At 35.8% G+C, this 19,353-nt stretch overlaps 1 protein-coding gene and 2 long non-coding RNA genes across 6 annotated transcripts; 2 read left to right on the forward strand and 1 right to left on the reverse strand.

Annotated features, from left to right (window-relative positions):
* The first annotated feature begins 7,331 nt into the window (after positions 1 to 7,331).
* On the forward strand, positions 7,332 to 16,667 carry FRG1 (FSHD region gene 1). 3 transcript variants are annotated; one of them, XM_067791264.1, is made up of 4 exons: positions 7,332 to 7,505; positions 15,529 to 15,916; positions 15,987 to 16,186; positions 16,257 to 16,667. In XM_067791264.1, coding segments are annotated over exons 1-4 (738 nt in total). In that variant the 5' UTR covers positions 7,332 to 7,503; the 3' UTR covers positions 16,405 to 16,667. The 3 variants fall into 3 exon arrangements, with proteins under 3 accessions (XP_067647365.1, XP_067647364.1, XP_067647363.1); XM_067791263.1 differs by lacking the exon at positions 7,332 to 7,505 and adding an exon at positions 11,019 to 11,331; XM_067791262.1 differs by lacking the exon at positions 7,332 to 7,505 and adding an exon at positions 15,316 to 15,470.
* LOC137253797 (uncharacterized) lies at positions 7,667 to 10,264 on the forward strand. The gene is made up of 3 exons (XR_010953889.1): positions 7,667 to 8,256; positions 8,313 to 9,231; positions 9,296 to 10,264. It is a non-coding gene; the product is annotated as an uncharacterized lncRNA (long non-coding RNA).
* Positions 11,927 to 18,268, reverse strand: LOC137253798 (uncharacterized). Of its 2 annotated transcripts, XR_010953891.1 has the most exons (4): positions 14,330 to 18,268; positions 13,697 to 13,834; positions 13,482 to 13,637; positions 11,927 to 13,410 (listed from the first exon to the last, which is right to left on the reverse strand). It is a non-coding gene; the product is annotated as an uncharacterized lncRNA (long non-coding RNA). The 2 variants fall into 2 exon arrangements; XR_010953890.1 differs by lacking the exon at positions 14,330 to 18,268 and having other exon boundaries at positions 13,697 to 14,323.
* Between the last annotated feature and the right edge of the window lie 1,085 nt (positions 18,269 to 19,353).

Here is a 19,353-nt window from a genome sequence, read left to right on the forward strand (position 1 = left end):
TAAAAACAATTAATTCTCTGAATAACTCTAGATCATGTGGTTGTGATGGAATTTCGAATCAGACTCTTAAATATGTGGCACTAAATTTAGTTGATATCCTAACGCATTTGTTTAATATGAGTATTTTAGGTGGATCATTTCCTTTAGACTTAAAATGCGCTATTGCCATTCCTTTATTTAAAAAGGGTGACAAAACGGATATAAATAACTACAGGCCTATTTCATTACTGTCTTCAATTTCAAAAATTTTTGAAAAACTGGTTAAAGGTCGAATCCTATCATTTCTTGACAATAATAACTATTTCAGCTCAATGCAATTCGGGTTCAGATATGGGCGGTCAACAGAAGATGCCCTGCTGGACTTTTGTTCTCACATATATAGGGAACTAGACAATAAAAAGAATTGTGCTGGACTGTTCGTTGATATCACTAAAGCATTTGACATGGTTGATCATCAAATTTTATTAGACAAATTGTATTTTGCGGGCTTCCGTGGTTTTATATATAATTGGTTTAAATCTTATTTGTCAGGAAGAATTCAAAAAGTAAAAGTTGGAAGTAGTATAAGTAACCCAGTTACAATTAGCTTAGGTGTACCTCAAGGATCTGTCTTAGGTCCTATTCTATTTTTGATTTACCTTAATTCAATATTCTCGCTGCCATTGTATGGAAAAGTAACAGCCTTCGCTGACGACCTTGCTATCGCCTATGGCTCATCGACCTATCTGGATTTAGTAGCAGGAATCAATAACGATGTGCATTTGCTAAGAGTGTGGTTTGCAGCACATAAGCTCTGTGTCAGCAAGAAAACGAAGTTGATGTATTTCAATTTGCATCCAAAATCCTCACCTGACATAGCCATTGTATTCCATGCTACTGACTGCAAACGTTTTGTACTAAATAATTTTCTGTTCTGTGCATCGTTTAAAGCTGAAGTAAATTGTTCCGATAAGTGCTTCACTATTGAAAAAGTAAGCGACTTCCAATATCTTGGTGTTATTGTTGACCAAAACTTGAGTTGGTCTACGCATATTTCTCGTTTGAAGTCCTACTTGCGATCTTCCGTTCGTTATTTTTACAATTTAAGAAAAGTTTGTTCAAACGAAACACTTAAAACTATTTACTACGCTTTAGTCCACTCCAAGCTCCAATATGGTATAACCTGTTGGGGTGGCGCTGCAGGTAATAAAATCCAGCAGCTTCTAACTATTCAAAAATGGGTCATAAGAAAAATATGTAATGTTGATCGTTTTCACCACTCTATGGAGTTGTTTAGGGATCTGAAAGTTCTTCCTGTTAAGCATATGTACTACTATAAAACGTTAAAGATATTTTTCATTCGCTGTGGGTATTTACATAGCCTGGTATCGGATAGTTATAACTTGAGGCAAAACTCATATGGACTTGTGTATGTCCCGACCTCTCGAACAACCAGCTTCAACAACTTCTTTACTATCGTTTCTTGTAAAGCTTTTAATGCGTTGCCTGCATGTATACGTGTCACTAGAAATCTGAATGAGTTTTTGGGAAAGGTTAAATCTTTTCTACTAGAGAAATCACACGAAGACATCAAAATTTTGCTGAACCATAGCACTTAAAAAAGTATATGTACATATTGTATTAATATATTTTATTACTCATTATTTTTAATCAAACTTCACCCCACGCACTATTTTACATGTTTTTGAATTCAATTTTATTCGGAGATGGCATTCGATACTAAAATACATATATTTTTACAGAATGCCTTACTTTTCTTTCTGTAATTATGGTTAATTTAATTTAAGTCGCTATTGTAACATATATGCTGTTTTGAAAGAAAATGAATAAAAAATGAAATGAAATGAAAATGAAATGAAATAACCGCCATGACGACAACGATGCAGCAGCAGCAACAGCAAATTGCGGCAAATCATCAAACGAGCAGTACCTACGTAAACATCATGCCAAGTTTCGAAGCATTCGATCCAAAAATAGAATCATTTAAAACATATAAAGAGCGTCTGGATAATCATTTCCATATTAAAAAAGTTGTTGAGGACAAAGAGATGTGTGCAAAACTACTATTACAATACATCGGACCAGCGGCGTATTCCCGTTTAGCAACGTTGGCTTCACCCAAAAATATAAATTTACTGAAATATGATGAAATAGTGGCATTACTGGAAAAACACTTTTGTCCCGAAAAGAACATTTTAGTAGAGCAACACAAATTTCTTTGTGAAATCCAAAATAGCGAACAGTCGTTGGCAGAATTTTTAATTGCCCTACAGAAAAGAGCAATGGAGTGTGGATTTATATGTGAATGTGGGAAGCCTATCTCAGATATTTTTCTAAGAGCCCAACTAATCAGAGGTATACGCGATGGGCATATTCGAGAACAGCTGCTACAGAATCCGAAAGCAACATTCAAGCAAATAGTTGAAAAAGCAACAACTTTGGAAGCTGCTAAAATAAATAATAACGTGATCGCAAACAAGGCAACCGGTTCAACAAGCGATGTTCAGCAAATCCGTCAACATGTTAGTAATCATAACTATCGTCGTAGTAGAAATCGTAATGGAAGTTTCTCTAGAAATAGAAATTCGAAGTCATCGACAAGAGTTAATTACAGCGAATTAGGCATAGAAGGATTGTGTGTAAGATGCGGCCGTAATAATCATTTATCAAAAGAATGCAATGTAGAGAAAGGCAAGTTAAAATGTAATTCATGTGGCAAAACTGGTCATGTCAAAAAGGTCTGCATTCAAGATAGAATAAAGCAAAAGAAATCGAAAATTGCAACCAATAACACCACTACATCAAATGCTATTGAATCGTTCACAACAGAAGAGGAATATTATGGTGTGAATCAAGTTATCGACATTTATGAACATAGCACTGCAAAAATATCACGTATGGACGCAGAAAAATTTTATACAAATGTGTTAATTAATGGAAGAAAACAAAACTTCGAAGTCGACTCAGGTGTCGGCTACACGTTACTGCCGGAAAATCAATTTATGAAATTAAATATCAAAACACCGCTAAGGAAAACAAATATTGCCTTCCGCGTTTATACAGATGATTTTTTTGTGCCAATAGGAGTCGTTACTGTGGACGTAAAGTACAAAAATAGGAAATCAAAAGAAGATTTGTACATTGTATCTTCGAAACGTACCGCATTACTGGGACGTGTATGGATACGCCATTTGAAAATTAATCTACATGAAATTGACGAAGACAGTTCTAAAAACGACATTAGCCACAACAACATAAATTCTATATCAGAAATCGAACAGCAATTTTCAGAAATTTTCGAAGAACGTGTTGGATACATTCCAGATTTGGTTTGTAGTTTAAAACTACGCCAGGGTGCAAAGCCAGTGTTCTTAAAAGAAAGGCCAGTGCCTTTTGCCATACGCTAAAAAAAAGTAGAACGTGAACTGGATAATTTAGAACGAGACGTCATAATTACAAAAATTAATACTAGCAATTTGGTGTTAATTCCAAAACCTGATGGTAATGTACGACTATGATTCGACTATAAAGTAGCTGTTAACCCTCAGTTGGAAACCGCTCATTATCCAATCAAAAGAGTCGATGAAATTTTTAACAGTTTAAAGAATTCTAAATATTTTTGCAAGTTAGACTTATACAAAGCATATCTGCATGTACGAGTTGATGATGACAGCAAAGAAATGCATCCTATTTGAACGCACCGAGGTACGTACCAAATGAATCGATTATCTTTTGGAATTAAAACTGCTCCGAGTGAGTTTAACCGTATTTTAGATCAAATATTACAAGGCCTCGAAGGTACAGTCTCTTATTTTGACGATATAATTATACATGGTGCAACGTTGAAAGAATGTGAAGAACATCTGATCAAATGCTTTGAAAGATTGAATAAATATCAACTGCACGTCAACAAAAGAAAATGTGAATATTTTAAAGAAAAAATTAAATACCTTGGATATATAGTAAGTCATAACAAAATAGCAAAATGTCCAGATAAAGTAAAGGCGATTATAGACATGCCAAAACCTCAAAATGTAGAGAATTAAGAAGATTCCTTGGAATGATTACATATTATTCAAAGTTTCTACCGGATATTTGGACAGTTACATTCCCTTTACGCAAGCTTTTAGAAAAAAATAAAAAGTATAATTGGACAACACAATGCGAAGAATCATTTAAAAAGCTTAAACAGGAAATTCGTAAAGACAGGGTTATAGTACCATTCAACGAAGCTTTGCCGATAACATTAGCGTGCGTTGCAAGCCCAACGGGCATAGCTGCAGTACTATATCATATTGTTGAAGGAGAGGAACGCCCCGTCGCATTTATTTCAAGAGCATTAACAAAAGCAGAACAAAATTACAGCCAGCTTGACAGAGAAGCGTTAGCAATTATTTTTGCCGTTGATAAGTTTTTTATGTATTTATACGGAAGAGAATTCACATTACTGACAGATAATCGTCCTCTAACAAGAATACTTCATCAGAGTGCAAAAACACCAGCCATGACCTCAGCAAGACTACTTCGTTATGCTTCATTCTTGCAGGGATTCAACTACAAAATACAACATCGTAAAGCTGAAGATAATGTGAACGCAGATTGTTTATCGAGAGCACCTAACAACGAAATATCGACGTTTAAACATTTCTTGGATGAAGAAGTACGCAATATTCAGGACGGGACGATCAATCAAATATCGACATTTTCAATCAACGCCACTACTATTTCAAACGAAACAGAGCGTGATGTGGAACTAGCAAAATTAAAGAAGGACTTACTGGATGGCAAAAATTGTGATCCCAATTATTCGTTGCAAGATGGCGTCATATTTAAAGGTGACCGTGTTGTTATACCATCAAGATTACGTGCAGAAATTTTAAAAGAGCTACATTACACACATGTGGGCATAGTAAAAATGAAACAGCTCGCTAGGAAGTACTGTTTTTGGAAGGGCATCGACGCGGATATAGAGCGACTGGTAAAATCGTGTCCTAGTTGTGCGGATGTGAAAAAAGTCCCCCAAAAGTTGTAACGCACCATTGGGAACAACCAACCGAAAATTTTCAAAGAGTGCACATTGATTACGCAGGACCATTTCGAAATCACTATTTTTTCATACTAGTAGATGCAAAATCGAAATGGCCGGAAATTCGAATAATAAGGGATGCCCCAACCTCTGAAAAGACTATAAACTTAATACAAGATATTTGTGCGACACACGGATTACCACAAGCTATTGTATCAGACAATGCAACGATATTCCAAAGTGCAATGTTTAGAGAATTTTGTTGCGAAAATGGAATTATTCAGAAGTTTATAGCCCCTGGACACCCAGCAACAAACGGATTGGCTGAAAGATACGTCCAAATTCTGAAAAGGAAGCTAACAGCGATGGATGATGAAAAATTACCATTGAATATCAAACTACGAGAAATCCTGTTTCGATTCAGGGCAACCCCTTTGGCAAATGGTCAAACCCCAGCCCAAATGTATTTAGGACGTGAATTAAGAATTAAATTGGATGCTATGCGACCAGTCAAACAATTGAAATCAGCAACACATAATCCAAAAGTGCGTCATCTAAGTGTAGGCGATAGAGTTCAAGTGCGGTGGTTTCACAGGAATAAACCTAGCTGGAAATTTGGTGTTGTGAAACGCAAATTCGGACATCTCCACTATAAAGTTAAGCTGGATGACGGTTATGAGTTGAAACGACATATAAACCAATTGTACAAGTCTGGTATTGATCAACCTAAAAAGCATGTAACGTTTGCTGAACCTCCCGTGCAAGAAAATTCAAAAAAGGAGGAAATCTACATTGAGCGTACCGTTACCACTCCGACTACACAACAAATACCAATGGTACAACCCAATCCAGTATCAACGACTGACGAAACTGTAAGATCGAGTAGGGTCCGAAGACCTCCTGCACGCTTAGATGACCATGTTCTCTATTAAGCGTGGGAGACTGCTATGTATTTACCAACAGTTGGCAGCCCTCTTTTTCCTACTGTCATTATTATATATATATATAATCTTTTTCCCTTTTTGCATATAGTGATATAATTACTACTGCTATAGCTATGATGTAAAATTCCTCATACAAATAAATTGAAGTTTTTATTATATAGTATAACTTAAAATCAAGCGCGTGCATTTATTCCTTCATAGGACATAGCATACGTCATACTTGACTTTTGGAGCGAATGAAAGAGAGAAAAACAAGAGCTAAAGGAAAATTGCGTAAAAATTGCCCATGAAAACAGCTGATCTTTTTTTCACATGCGCAATCTTGTTTGTGTGATTTGTGCCATACCACCAATCACAGTCACAAGATTGCGCACGTAGACAAAAGATCAGCTGTTTTTTATGGGCAATTTTTACGTCATTTTCCTTTAGCTCGTTTTTTCATTCGCTCAAGCAGCCAAGTGTTACGTAATAATTGCGCAGAAAGAGCAATTTTGAACTCGTGAATGCGCAATCTTCTGTGTGTGATTGTGGTGCCATACCATAACGCTAACGCTATAACCAACCACAACATATCATAACCTAAAAATATTTGAGTTGGTGAATTTGATAACTTTTTGTAGATTTTGATACGTTATGACTAAGAGACTTATTTTTTGTGGAATATGTTTGTAATATTTCGCGTTTTCTCTTTTTTTATGAAATTTTCACGATTTTTATACTGTTTTCACACAGACGGCATATTGAATAATAAAGACAGTTTTCTACATTAAGACGCTTATTGAGCTCAATCTTCCCTACAAAATTAGAATCAATTATTATTTCATTAGTAGCTAATCGAATGCCTAATGAAGTCAAAAGCAAAATGCAACTCTATTGGCAGCGTTCCGCTTCCGTTTCCGCTTCTTAGTTTTCAAAGCAGATGCCATTGTCTGCATGGCGGAACGATACAAGGTGGCAGCATCGAACAGCTGATTATAACCTTTTTTATTTGATTTGATACATCAACTACCGGCGCAGTACAATTTTGACATTTGTCCATCGAATTTACAAGTACATAGAATTTTTTTTTGTTTGTAGGTATGTCACCATGCTCCCACCTTGTATCGTTCCGCCATGATTGTCTGTCTCAGCCTTCATACTAATCGAGCAGTTACTTCTGTGTGAAAACAGTATTAGGTTAAGGCACCATTAATCGATCACATTGGTGATGGTTATGGATATGGGAATGGTTACGACTATGGCGTTAGGGTTAAAAGCCATATTAAACTTCCTTAACCCTAACGCCATAGTCGTAACCATACCCATCTCTATTGTGATCGATTAATGGTGCCATAACCGTAAACAGCTGACCATTGCTGTCATGAGCTGGGAATGTTTTGTTTATAAAGATTGGAAAATTTTGTAATTTTTAATCAAAATAAAGTAAAAGAAAACATTTTTAATAGTATTTTTATTAATACTGCAACAAATTTGGTGCATATCTACATAGTGAAACAATTAGGTGGTGAATAAAGCCCCATATCTACATGTACAATGTAAGTTGTTCACATATTACAAGTTAAACAAATTAATAAGGATTTATGTATTCTTACAGATTTAATTAAATATAGCACTACATATAGGCGATGATTTATATATATTTGAGTGCAAGGACGTGAATTTGACAGTAAGTATCTTCAAATAAAACACGGAAACTGTCACACAAAACCTTTTGATGCATAGAACCGTCTGCCGTGGGAAGTGCATTAATACTCTGTCGTTATATTTGGTAGGGTCTGTTAGGGATTGACGGTTGACCACATATTACCAACACCAGCAAAGAGGTTGCATATCCTGTTTGTGTTGGTCGACCAATTGCTTCATCTCGGCATTGAGAGCAATAATTTTCTTATCTCCTGGGTTGGGGTTTCGTCTGCCGGGAATTCCTTGCTATCGCATCTATGAACCGAAAGAAGTAAATAAAACATATATATTTATTCCTGTTTATGTTAACATGAGCAGTGACGAAGAAATTGACAACTTGTTCCTCAGCATAATGGCGTTATATGCTAAAAGAAGGAAATTAAGACAAAAAAGACGATGGCATGCCCGCCCCATTAATGCTAATAGGACTCATGCCGGATATCACCAAAAAACTTTCTTAAGAATTAAGGATATGGACGAAAGCGAGTTTTTTGCGCATACAGTCCCTGCCGGTTTATGACACTTTTTTAAAACTAATGGCTCCATCACTGACCAAATTCAAACAACAAATTGGTGTGAAGAACGTTTATCCATTACACTTCAGTAAAAAATTCCCAGATATTAACATCGTATATTGTATTAATTAGTATGATTTTTAGGTACTTGGCACATGGTATTCCTTTCAAAAAAATAGTTGGAGCCACAAAATTAGAAAGAGCACTGTGAGGATGATTGTGTTGAAGACTTGCGAGGCTATCTGGCAAACGCTTTCCCCAATATATTTAAGTGAACCCACAGAGCAGCAATACAAAGATATAACCACTGACTTTTCCCAAATGTGGAACATGCAAAATTGTGTAGGTGCTATTGATGGAAAGCACGTTGCTATAAAATGCCCTCCGAAGTCAGGATCACTGTTTTTTAATTATAAAAAGTTTTTCAGCATCGTCTAGTTGGCAGCATGCGTAAGCGTAGGAGCTTATGGAAGTCAAAGCGATGGAGGCATTTTTCATGCAACAAGGTTTGGGGAAGATCTGTTGGAAAATCGGTTACCACTTCCACCAGATACTCCTCTTCCATTATCGTCACAACCCTTTCCGCATTTCTTCGTTGGAGATTGTGCATTTCCTTTAAAAAACAATCTAATGAAACCATATCCGGGAATGAATACGACAAGGGAACAGCGAGTTTTTAATTACAGACTGTCGCGGGCCCGCCGCGTTATAGAAAACGCATTTTGGATTTTGACTGCGCGATGGAGAGTATTGAAAACTACAATGGAGTTTTATCCTGAAAATGCAGACCAAATCGTACTCGCATGTTTAGTGCTGCATAATTTCATTATGTTCCACGATACTAGTCGGTGGTATTACCCAGAAAACTACACTGACGGAGAAGGGGCGAGTGCAGAATGGAGGAACGAACTAAGAATTTGTGGAGGTCCGCTGCGGACAGTACACTCATTTCGAAGAAGGGGTCGAAATAGTGCATACGAGTATCGGGAATACCTTACCAACTACTTTATGACCGATGGTACAGTAGCATTTCAAAATCATATCGAGTAATATATTTCAGGAGGTAAGAACCCAACTTGTATACACTTATCTAGAAGTTATTTTACATTTTGACTACCTCCTTATAGATCATTTCGGCGGAAGGTGGATACACAACAAAACAAAGCAAAAACTATTGGTGCTGCACAAACACAATGCTGCTACAAAATCATAAGCTTTTCAAATTATTTTAACATAGAATAATATAATTTATTTCATTTTTTTATGTATACATACAGTAAAGAACAATACTTCATATATTTTTAAGACATATATTATGGTTTTTTATATAGAAAGTTCAAATAATTTCACTAAATCAAAAATTGCAATTCTGCCTCTTGTATATTAAATAGAGCATAATATAATACCACAAAGTTTGTATTGTGCATTTTTATTCTAGTTTTGCACTTTAGTGTTTACACATACTAATATTTAGTATGAAATGGAAAATGAAAAATTCAGATTAAATATTTTGCCGGAAAACGAAAAATTTAATTCAACATTTTGAAGGAAAACAAACAAATTTTTTAAATACATATTTTTTGCACTTTCATAAATACGCAAATTTAGTTCATATAAATAAAGTATAAATAAATATATGTAGCTTTAAAAATCCGTCACGAACTTTGAAACTTTTTGAGCAGAATTTTTAGAAAATCTCTTGTATGCAACTTTGTTTCTTATTCAATTTTGTTATAATAATGTGCAAGTTAGAAAGTGTTAAATTTTCATCCACTAATTCATCAAAAAAAATCTATGTTTAAGCTATTACTAACCAATGGGCAACAAAGCTGCATACTCAAAGATTACCTAAAAATCTATTCTGGCATTTGTGTAAACATTGAAACTTTTATATACATATACGATTTTTGTTATAGATTATGCTACATTTTAAATGAATATCAATAATAACACATACAGCTGTGAACACGACAATAGCAGTGTGAATTATAAACGCTATTTTTTCTTTTATTTATTTTCGCTAATTTTAAAAATAACTTCAATGAATTGTATAACCAAACACATGTAAACTAATTTCGAAAACATTTTCGGGAAAATTCGAACGGTGTTAAAAAATCTTCATGCAAATTTCAAACTTTTATTTAGAGTTTTCAGAATTTTTTTTAGTATGAGGTTTTGTAGTCCAATCAATTTTAGTATAACAAAGTGCATGTTTGAAGTCTCTCAAAAATCTTATTGATTTTTGCCAATTTTTTTCAAAGAGTTTTTAAGATTTTCTTCCATTAAATATTTACTCAACCAAATCTAAGACACTCTTTGAAAAAAATTGGCAAAAATCAATGCGATTTTTGAGGGACTTGAAACATGCACTTTGTTATACTAAAATTGATTGGACTACTAAACTTCATACTAAAAAAATTCTGAAAACTCTAAATAAAAGTTTGAAATTTGCATGAAGATTTTTTAACACCGTTCGAATTTTCGCATTTTCCCGAAAATGTTTTCGAAATTAGTTTACATGTGATTGGTTATACAATTCATTGAAGTTATTTCTAAAATTAGCGAAAATAAATAAAAGACCTACAAAAGCGTTTATAATTCACACTGCTATTATCGTGTTCACAGCTGTATGTGTTATTATTGATATTCATTTAAAATATAGCATAATCTATAACAAAAATCGTATATGTATATAAAAGTTTCAAAGTTTATACAAATGCCAGAATAGATTTTTAGATAATCTTTGAGTATGCAGCTTTGTTGCCCATTGGTTAGTAATAGCTTAAACATAGATTTTTTTTTGATGAATTAGTGGATGAAAATTTAACACTTTCTAACTTGCACATTATTATAACAAAATTGAATAAGAAACAAAGTTGCATACAAGAGATTTTCTAAAAATTCTGCTCAAAAAGTTTCAAAGTTCGTGATGGATTTTTAAAGCTACATATATTTATTTATATGAACTAAATTTGCGTATTTATGAAAGTGCAAAAAATATGTATTTAACAAATTTTATGAAGTTATTTCTACCATTAACGAAAATAAATAAAAGGAGAAAATAACTGATAAAATACATCAATAATTTTCACTGCTATTTTAGTGCTCGCTGTACATCAATATATGTAACGAATAAAACTATTTTCACTATTAATATGAGCAGGTGTGTACATATCTACTATTATAAAAATTTAAGTTCTAATGTGTGTTTCTTTGTTACATTATCACAATTCAATATTCACCATATTTTTTTATACTCGAATTAACGTATTATTATATTAGGATAGGCCAACTTTCATGTTACATGCAATACAACATATAATATATTAATAAATAAAGAAATTAATGTATCACAATTCGATTTTCAGTCTACATTTTGTACTTTCTTAGGAATCTCAAATATATCTACATACAAAAATAGTAGCAAAAATTATTGCAACATTTTATCGATTATTTGTTCCTTTTAATTTTATTAATTTTAGAAAAAACTTGAATGTATTGTATAACGAAAACTATGTAAAACAATTTCAAAAACGTTTTCAAACAAATTAGAAAATTCAAGAAGTTTTTGAAAATCTTCATAAATGTTTCAAAATTTTTACTTGGAATTAAAAAAAAAATGTTGAGTAGGGAGTTTAGTAGGTTAATAAATTTTAGTCTAACAAAGTGCAATTTTGAAGTGTCTCAAAAATCAATGCGAATTTTGGCAGACTTCAAAATTGCACTTTGTTAGACTAAAATTCATTAACCTACAAAACTCCATGCTAAACAATTTTCTAAAATATCCAAGTAAAAAGTTTGAAATTTTTATGAAGATTTACAAAAACTTCTTGAATTTTCTAATTTGTTTGGAAACGTTTTTGAAAATGGTTTACATAGTTTTCGTTATACAATATATTCAAGTTGTTTGTAAAATTAAATAAATGAAACAAATAACCGATAAAATATTGCAATCATTTTTGCTACTACTTTTGTGAACAAAACTGTACATCTATTTATACATACATTTTATACTTTCATTAGGAATCTCAACTAAACATCCCGTGGCATATTTGGTCGCATTCATATTGACATATTAAATATATGTCACGGGATGTATTCACATTTCATTACAACTTAAAAGGAAATTAAATAGAAAAATCAGTCAATTTCTTTATAAACTAAAAATATAGGTTTTGCTATTGCAAAGCTGGCGTTAAAAAGCGTAAAGAGGCAGACATATAAATATGTATAAAATGTGGATATACAAAAACTTCTTACTTACATATATTTGTATGCCTGCCTTTTTTGGTAATTGTTTACTTTAGCTCCAAACTGATAAAACACGTCCAGAAATGTTGGGAGAGGTGTCGGGTGATGGGTTTTGACCTCGGTATCAATAATCCAAAGGCGAAAATTAAAAAGTTTATTTCAGTCAATAGATATTTTCAAAAACTGTTTAAAATTTTCATGTGGCTGTATTTTTGATGATTTTGTTGCACACACACACACAATTATGCAGAAATAATTTAGATCGCGTACCCGACGTTAGATCAGGCTCTCGATTTTGGCTCAACCGGTGGTTATTTGGTTTTTTCTTAACACCTTTTGATAGAAGCAAAATGTTTTTTTTTTCGCCTTCGTATCGATCCCGAGGTCAAGGCCCGGCTTCTGACTCCCCTCCCGAAATTTTTGGACGTCTTTTAGTTATTGTGAGCTAAAGTAAACAATTACCCATTTCTTATCTGCTTTTAGTGCCAGCCTTTTAGTTTTAAAATTAAAATTTTAAAAATGGCAATCGCCCTACTGGTTGTCATACAACTATTCCACAATCTCTGCTTCGTCGTTCTCCTCAATCTGAGCTTGCATGACAATCTCAGTGCACCGTTGCATCACCACCGCCTGATTTTTCTTCTTCAAACTCGATATGACGGAGCACATCATGGAGCCAAATGCACTTATATCGGCACTGTAATTCTCGCGGCGAGCTCTACGCGCACATACATCCCTAAAAGTTTGGACGGTCTCCATTATGGCAGCGTCCAATTCATCACGCAAAACTGCCGTTCGTTTTCGTCCGCGAGACGTTGATGGCTCAGACTGCGGTTGTGGCATCGGAGTCGACTGAGATAAAGCAGGTGACGGTGGCTGCGCTGGAGGAATAGGAGGGGACTTCGTACTTATAGATAGCAGCTCTGGTAAAGTGGGAGTTGCAGGGCGTGACTCGCAAACGGTGGGTGTACTTTTGCCACCTTCAACACTTCTGTTTAGATTTTGAAAGCTCTGCCGCATTCGTTCATAATCAAACATGTTAAGTAATTCCATTATACTTACGGTCGGGGTATAATATGGGCTCTTAAGAATTGAAGACTCTCTAAGAAAACCCACTGCCTTCCATCAGACGCGCCACTTCCTGAAGTGTTTTTACTACTTCTTATCTCCTTGCTAAAACGCTCTCGTAAATTCCCCATCGCCTAACTGCTACTGCCACTATTGGGAATAATCATACCTAAGTACGCATATATTATAAGATCATTCTTATTACTTACCATCCACACCTAAATTCTCTGCTATGTCCTTCCAAGCGGCACTTTTTTATTTGCGTCCTTAAAATCCCGGTTTGCCTTTTCATAAAGGCATGGGAAATCGCGTACAAATTCAATTAATTTGCAGTCATCCATTATGATCTGCATAAACAATAAACGAAATTAATTTGTGTTTAAAATAAACAATAGGTAATTGTGCAGTTTAGGGGCCCCACCCTAAAAATGGGCCTTTTTTTTTGAGTGAGGTATTAAAAGACGCGTATTCACGTCTAGATCAAGAATCCGAAAGTGGAAGTTAACTTTTTTTACCCGTTCAAAAGATATTAACGAAAAACCGAAAAAAGACCCGCGGGTACTTCCGAAACCGGGGGTGGGATCCATAGTATTTTTGCGCAGAACACCTTTCTGCGTAGGCGGCCTTTGGCCGCGCTTATAAAAAATAACCCTGGGTTACGCCATGCCAAGTCCGGGTGTGTGGTATAACCGTGGCTACCGCCACGGTGATGCACAATTATTTTTGTGGATATAAACACAACAACAACCACATGAAAATCGCCAACTTCAACTGCAAATATCTCCGGACAGAGATAAAATTTGGCAATAGTCTAGTTGAGGGGTCGACTGCTAATACGCTACCAAAAATATCGAGAGAGGTGTTAAACGACGCGTCTTGACATCACTATTAATAATCCGAAGGCGGAAAATAAAAATTTTAACGCGTTCAAAAGATATTAACGAAAAACCGAAAAGACTCGCGGGTACCTCCGAACCCGGGGGTCGGACCATAGTATTTTTGCGCAGAACACTTTTCTGCGTAGGCGGCCTTCGGCCGCGCTTATAAAAAATAACCCTGGGCTACGCCATGCCAAGTCCGGGTGTGTGGTATAACCGTGGCTACCGCCACGGTGATGCACAAATTATTTTGTGGGTACAACACAACAACAACCACATGCAAATCGCCAACTTCAACTGCAAATATCTCCGCACATAGATAAAATTTTTCTTTTCCGCCATCGGATTATTGTTCTCGAGATTAATACGCGTCTTTTGACACCTCTCTCGATATTTTTGGTACCGTATTAGCAGTCGACCCCTCAACTGGACTATTACCTAAAATTTTTCTTTTCCGCCTTCGGATTATTGTTCTCGAGATTAATACGCGTCTTTTGATACCTCACTCGAAGATCTTGGCCCAACTTTAGGGTGGGGGCCCCTAAACTGCACTACTACCAAACAAAACAATAGAATTTTTAATTACCAAAAAAAAAGCGGCAAACACAAAAAAAAAAAATTATATAGACATACACAAAATGGCAAAAAATAGGCGAATGAACAATCAGCTGTTTGTGGATATGGCAGAAAACCAAAATTCAATTGGTTGGCTATGGTATGGTTATGGCACCATTAATCGATTACATTGATTTCCATAAGGTAGGTTCGATCAGCTGTTTTATCTGGTTATGGTTTTATGGTTATAAGTCACCATTAATTACACCTTAAGTAAGTTTAATTTGGCGCTAACCCCTTTTACCTTTTTATAGAAGTTTTTGAACGAAATTTTGTTAGGAGTGGCAACCGTGGTTAACACTACATTCATGAATTGAATTCGCAATGAACACTTCCAAATAAACAAAATAATACTAGCATTGTGAATGATGATCATTCACAATGAATACTAGTTTCGAGTTTATATGAAATTAATTAGATCTTTAGGTAGAATGTCTGCTTATGATAACGTTAGAGCTGGCAAACTAGTGCTGAAAGGAGAAAAACCGAAGTAATTGTTTTATATAGCTTCCGATTAACAATTTTGAACACTTTGATGATTGTTTCAGGAAGGCCAAAAAGCATAAACGCGACAAAGAGCAGAAAGCTAAAGAGAATACGAAAAAACGTAAAACTGAAATAGATGAAGATGCGCTCCGTCATGGGGGCTGGTGGCTTACGAAAAATACACCCGAAATAACAGGAACAGTGGCTATTGAATTTGGAGACCGTACCTATTTGAAAGCATTGGATAATGGACTCTTTACTTTAGGGACACCGCATAGTGAGGGTGAAGGTCCAGATCCTGAAGAAATTTTTACAGCTTTTCCAATAAACGATGCAAAAATATCAATTAAATCTGGATATGGGAAATATTTGAAAATAGAGAAGGACGGTTTGGTAACGGGGCGTTCTGAGGCCGTTGGCAGTATGGAACAATGGGAGCCGATGTTTCAGGTTGAGCGCAACTATAAATTATAATTTACAAAAGGTTAAGGAGTGCAATTTTTTAACTCTTATTCATTAGGATGACAAAATGGCATTATTGTCAGAAACAGGATTTTTTATGTCAATTGATCCGGAAGACGATGCTTGTGTAGCATTGCGCAAAAAGGTTACGGACCACGAGATTTGCAGTATACGTTGCAACGCACAACGTGACGCTGTTGAGGATGATGAACCTAAAGAAGAAAAGGGCGATTTATCACAAGTTGAAAAAAATTATGTGTATGTTAACCTACTTCAGCCACAGTCGATTATTCACGTTAATAAAATCTAAATTAATTTTAATCCACAGAAAAAAGTTTCAAAAGTTTCAAGATAAGAGACTACGTATCAATCAGAATGACGTTAAGGAGCTTGAGATGGCAAAGGAGCATGGTACCTTGCATGAAGCCTTACTGGATCGCCGCAGTAAAATGAAGGCCGATAGATATTGCAAATGAAAACGTTAAACAATTATGTATTGATACCAACATTTAGAAAGTTCACAAGTATGGTATACTATTACCATGGCATGCATTACAACACCTGATTAAAACTTAGAATATATTAAGGGTAGCAATTAATATGGTTACACTTAAATGAGAGCCTGATATGTGCGGTAATTAAAACCAGTCACTCCGGTACTATTTTTGCTATATATTTATAGTCTCAGTATCATTAATCCGAAGACGGAAATAAAGCATTTTGATTCTATAAAAAGATACGTTTAATGGTGTGTTAAATTTCACGTAAATTTTTTAAGAATTGGGCTATTGTGTTTTATTTGGTTTCTGTTGCTAATTTAATTTTTGCCTCATTTCCACTGTGGATATTCCACACTATTCCATAATTTGAGACATTCTGTCTTGTTAATTCATACAAAGTGTGCTTTTAGATATTGTTATTGTACCACTCATCTTCACTGTAGTCAATCGACCAATATCCATACTCTCTTTCCTCTCTAAGGTCGTTAAACGTATCCTACATGGGCAAATCGTATCTTATATACATGAATACAAGCTCCTGTCATACAGCCAGTCCGGTTTCAGGTCAAAGCGAAGCTGTACTACGGCACTGTTATCTGTGACAGAATAAATTCGTGAGCGAGTGGATGAAAGTAACATTTCCTTCTTAACTCTTCTTGACCACTCTAAAGCTTTTGATTCTGTTGACCACACTGCTCTGGAGGAAGCTGGAAAACTTATTTAACTTCTCTGGTCACGATTTGAATCAAATATTTTCATGGGTTACTATGAATGGCTTATGTATAAACCCGAATAAGTCAAAATGTATTGTTATTCATAGTCTTTTCCCACTAATGATTTAGAGAATGTAGTGTTTGACAATTCCGTTTTAGAATACGTAGATACAGCGAAAAACTTAAGTGTAATTTTTAACAAAACATTGACATGGAAAGACCATATTTTTAGAACGGTTGGAAAAGTGTATGGAATGCTTCGTACACAATGGTTAACACAGTATTTCACGCCTTTGCACATAAGACTACTTCTGGCCAAGGCGTACTTAATACCTACGCTACTCTATGGTTGTGAGATTTACTCAAACTGTGACTGTGTGTAAGAACAAACTAAATGTTGTTTACAACAATATTGCTAGATATGTTTATTGATTGAAAATACTTGATCACGTATTACAACCTGCTGAAAGGATGCTAAACATTTCTTTCGAAAATCTTTTAAAAGTCAAAACACTGTCCTTCCTCCATAAATTGATACACACGAAGGAATCTGACTATCTATATCGTAAGCTTATTTTTCTGCAATCAAGATCCCCTACCTACAAGTCTCCGACTCTTAAGTAATGCTCTGCAGTTCAAAAAAGGGCTAACATCATTTTTTAACGACTCTTAAACTGGATATCAACTTGTTAAAATGTTCATTTCTAACTCCTTTTTCCTTTCTCTGTGTCTCCTTTATTTATTTGTTAAATACTATTCTATCTATAATCAGCCAAAGGTTATGTTGTTGTTGTTGTAGCAATGCTTCGCCCCACCTAACAGCCGCGACCGATCACAAATTGTCATCAATATCCTCTAACGGGAGTCCAAGGAAACTTGCCGTTTCAACAGGGGTGGACCATAAGGAAAGGGGTGTTAGAGGCGTTGGTTCCACATTACAATTAAAGAGATGGTTGGTGTCATGTAGGGACACATTGCAAGCGGGGCATACATTTTGTATGTCGGGGTTGATTTTGGATAGGTAAGAGTTTAATCTGTTACAGTATCCAGAACGAAGTTGAGCAAGAGTGACACGCGTTTCCCTGGGGAGTATGCGTTCCTCTTCCGCGAGTTTTGGATACTTTTCTTTAAGTACTGGATTCACCGGGCAATTCCCGGCATAAAGGTCCGACGCCTGTTAATGGAGTTCACCAAGGACCTGCTTGTGTTTTTTCGCTTCATACGGCTGGGTTCTCAGGTGGTGTATTTCCTCAAAATGCTTACGGAGATTACTCCTTAAGCCCCTAGGATGTGCTGCTTCATCAATCAGATGTCTGTTGGGATGCTCAGGTTTCTGGGTATTCAACAGGAACTGTTTGGTCAGCATCTCATTTCTCTCCCTGATAGGGAGTGTTCTCGCCTCATTATGCAGATGGTGTTCTGGGGACATAAGAAGACAGCCCGTGGCGATTCTGAGAGCAGTATTTTGGCAGGCCTGTAGTTTCTTCCAGTGGGTAATTTTTAGGCTTGGCGACCATATGAGTGAGGCGTAGCACGTAATCGGCTGGCTAATTGCTTTGTATGTGGTCATGAGCGTTTCTTTATCGTTTCCCCAGGTACTGCCAGCAAGGGATTTGAGGATTTTGTTACGGCTCTGAATTCTCGGAACAATTGCGGCTGCGTGCTCACCAAAATGTAGATCCTGATCAAACGTCACACCCAAGATTTTGGGGTGTAGGACAGTCGGTAGCGCAGTGCCATCGACGTGGATGTTCAAAATGGTCGACATTTGGGACGTCCATGTTGTAAATAAGGTCGCGGAAGATTTAGTCGGTGATAATGCCAGCTTTCGCGTGGCGAAAAAACTGGAGATCAGGGAGGTATCCGTTTATTTTATTGCATAGCGCATCGATCTTTGGGCCTGGGCCTCTGGCCATTATTGTGCAGTCATCGGCGTAGGAAACGATTGTGACTCCTTCCGGTGGTGAAGGTAGCTTAGATATGTAGAAATTAAACAAAAGTGGGGATAGGAAACCACCCTGTGGCACCCCTTGTTTAATTCTCCTTGGTTTTGATGTTTCGTTTCTAAATTGCACCGATGCCTGCCGACCACCCAGATAATTTGCGGTCCACCTTTTAAGACATGGAGGAAGGGTAGACCCTTCCAGGTCTTGCAGTAACGACGAGCCATGGTTGACCGTATCAAAAGCTTTTGATAGGTCTAGCGCTACGA

Source organism: Eurosta solidaginis, chromosome 5 (assembly GCF_040869045.1).
Source record: "Eurosta solidaginis isolate ZX-2024a chromosome 5, ASM4086904v1, whole genome shotgun sequence".
NCBI lineage: Eukaryota > Metazoa > Arthropoda > Insecta > Diptera > Tephritidae > Eurosta > Eurosta solidaginis.

Bases quoted from the DNA above. Each gene is read 5' to 3' on its own strand.
- FRG1 (XM_067791262.1), top strand. From the start codon at position 15,385: ATGAAATTAATTAGATCTTTAGGTAGAATGTCTGCTTATGATAACGTT. The intron at 15,471-15,528 runs GTAATTGTTTTA...TGATTGTTTCAG, and splicing joins CTGAAAGGAGAAAAACCGAA to GAAGGCCAAAAAGCATAAAC. The intron at 16,187-16,256 runs GTATGTTAACCT...TTTAATCCACAG, and splicing joins CAAGTTGAAAAAAATTATGT to AAAAAAGTTTCAAAAGTTTC.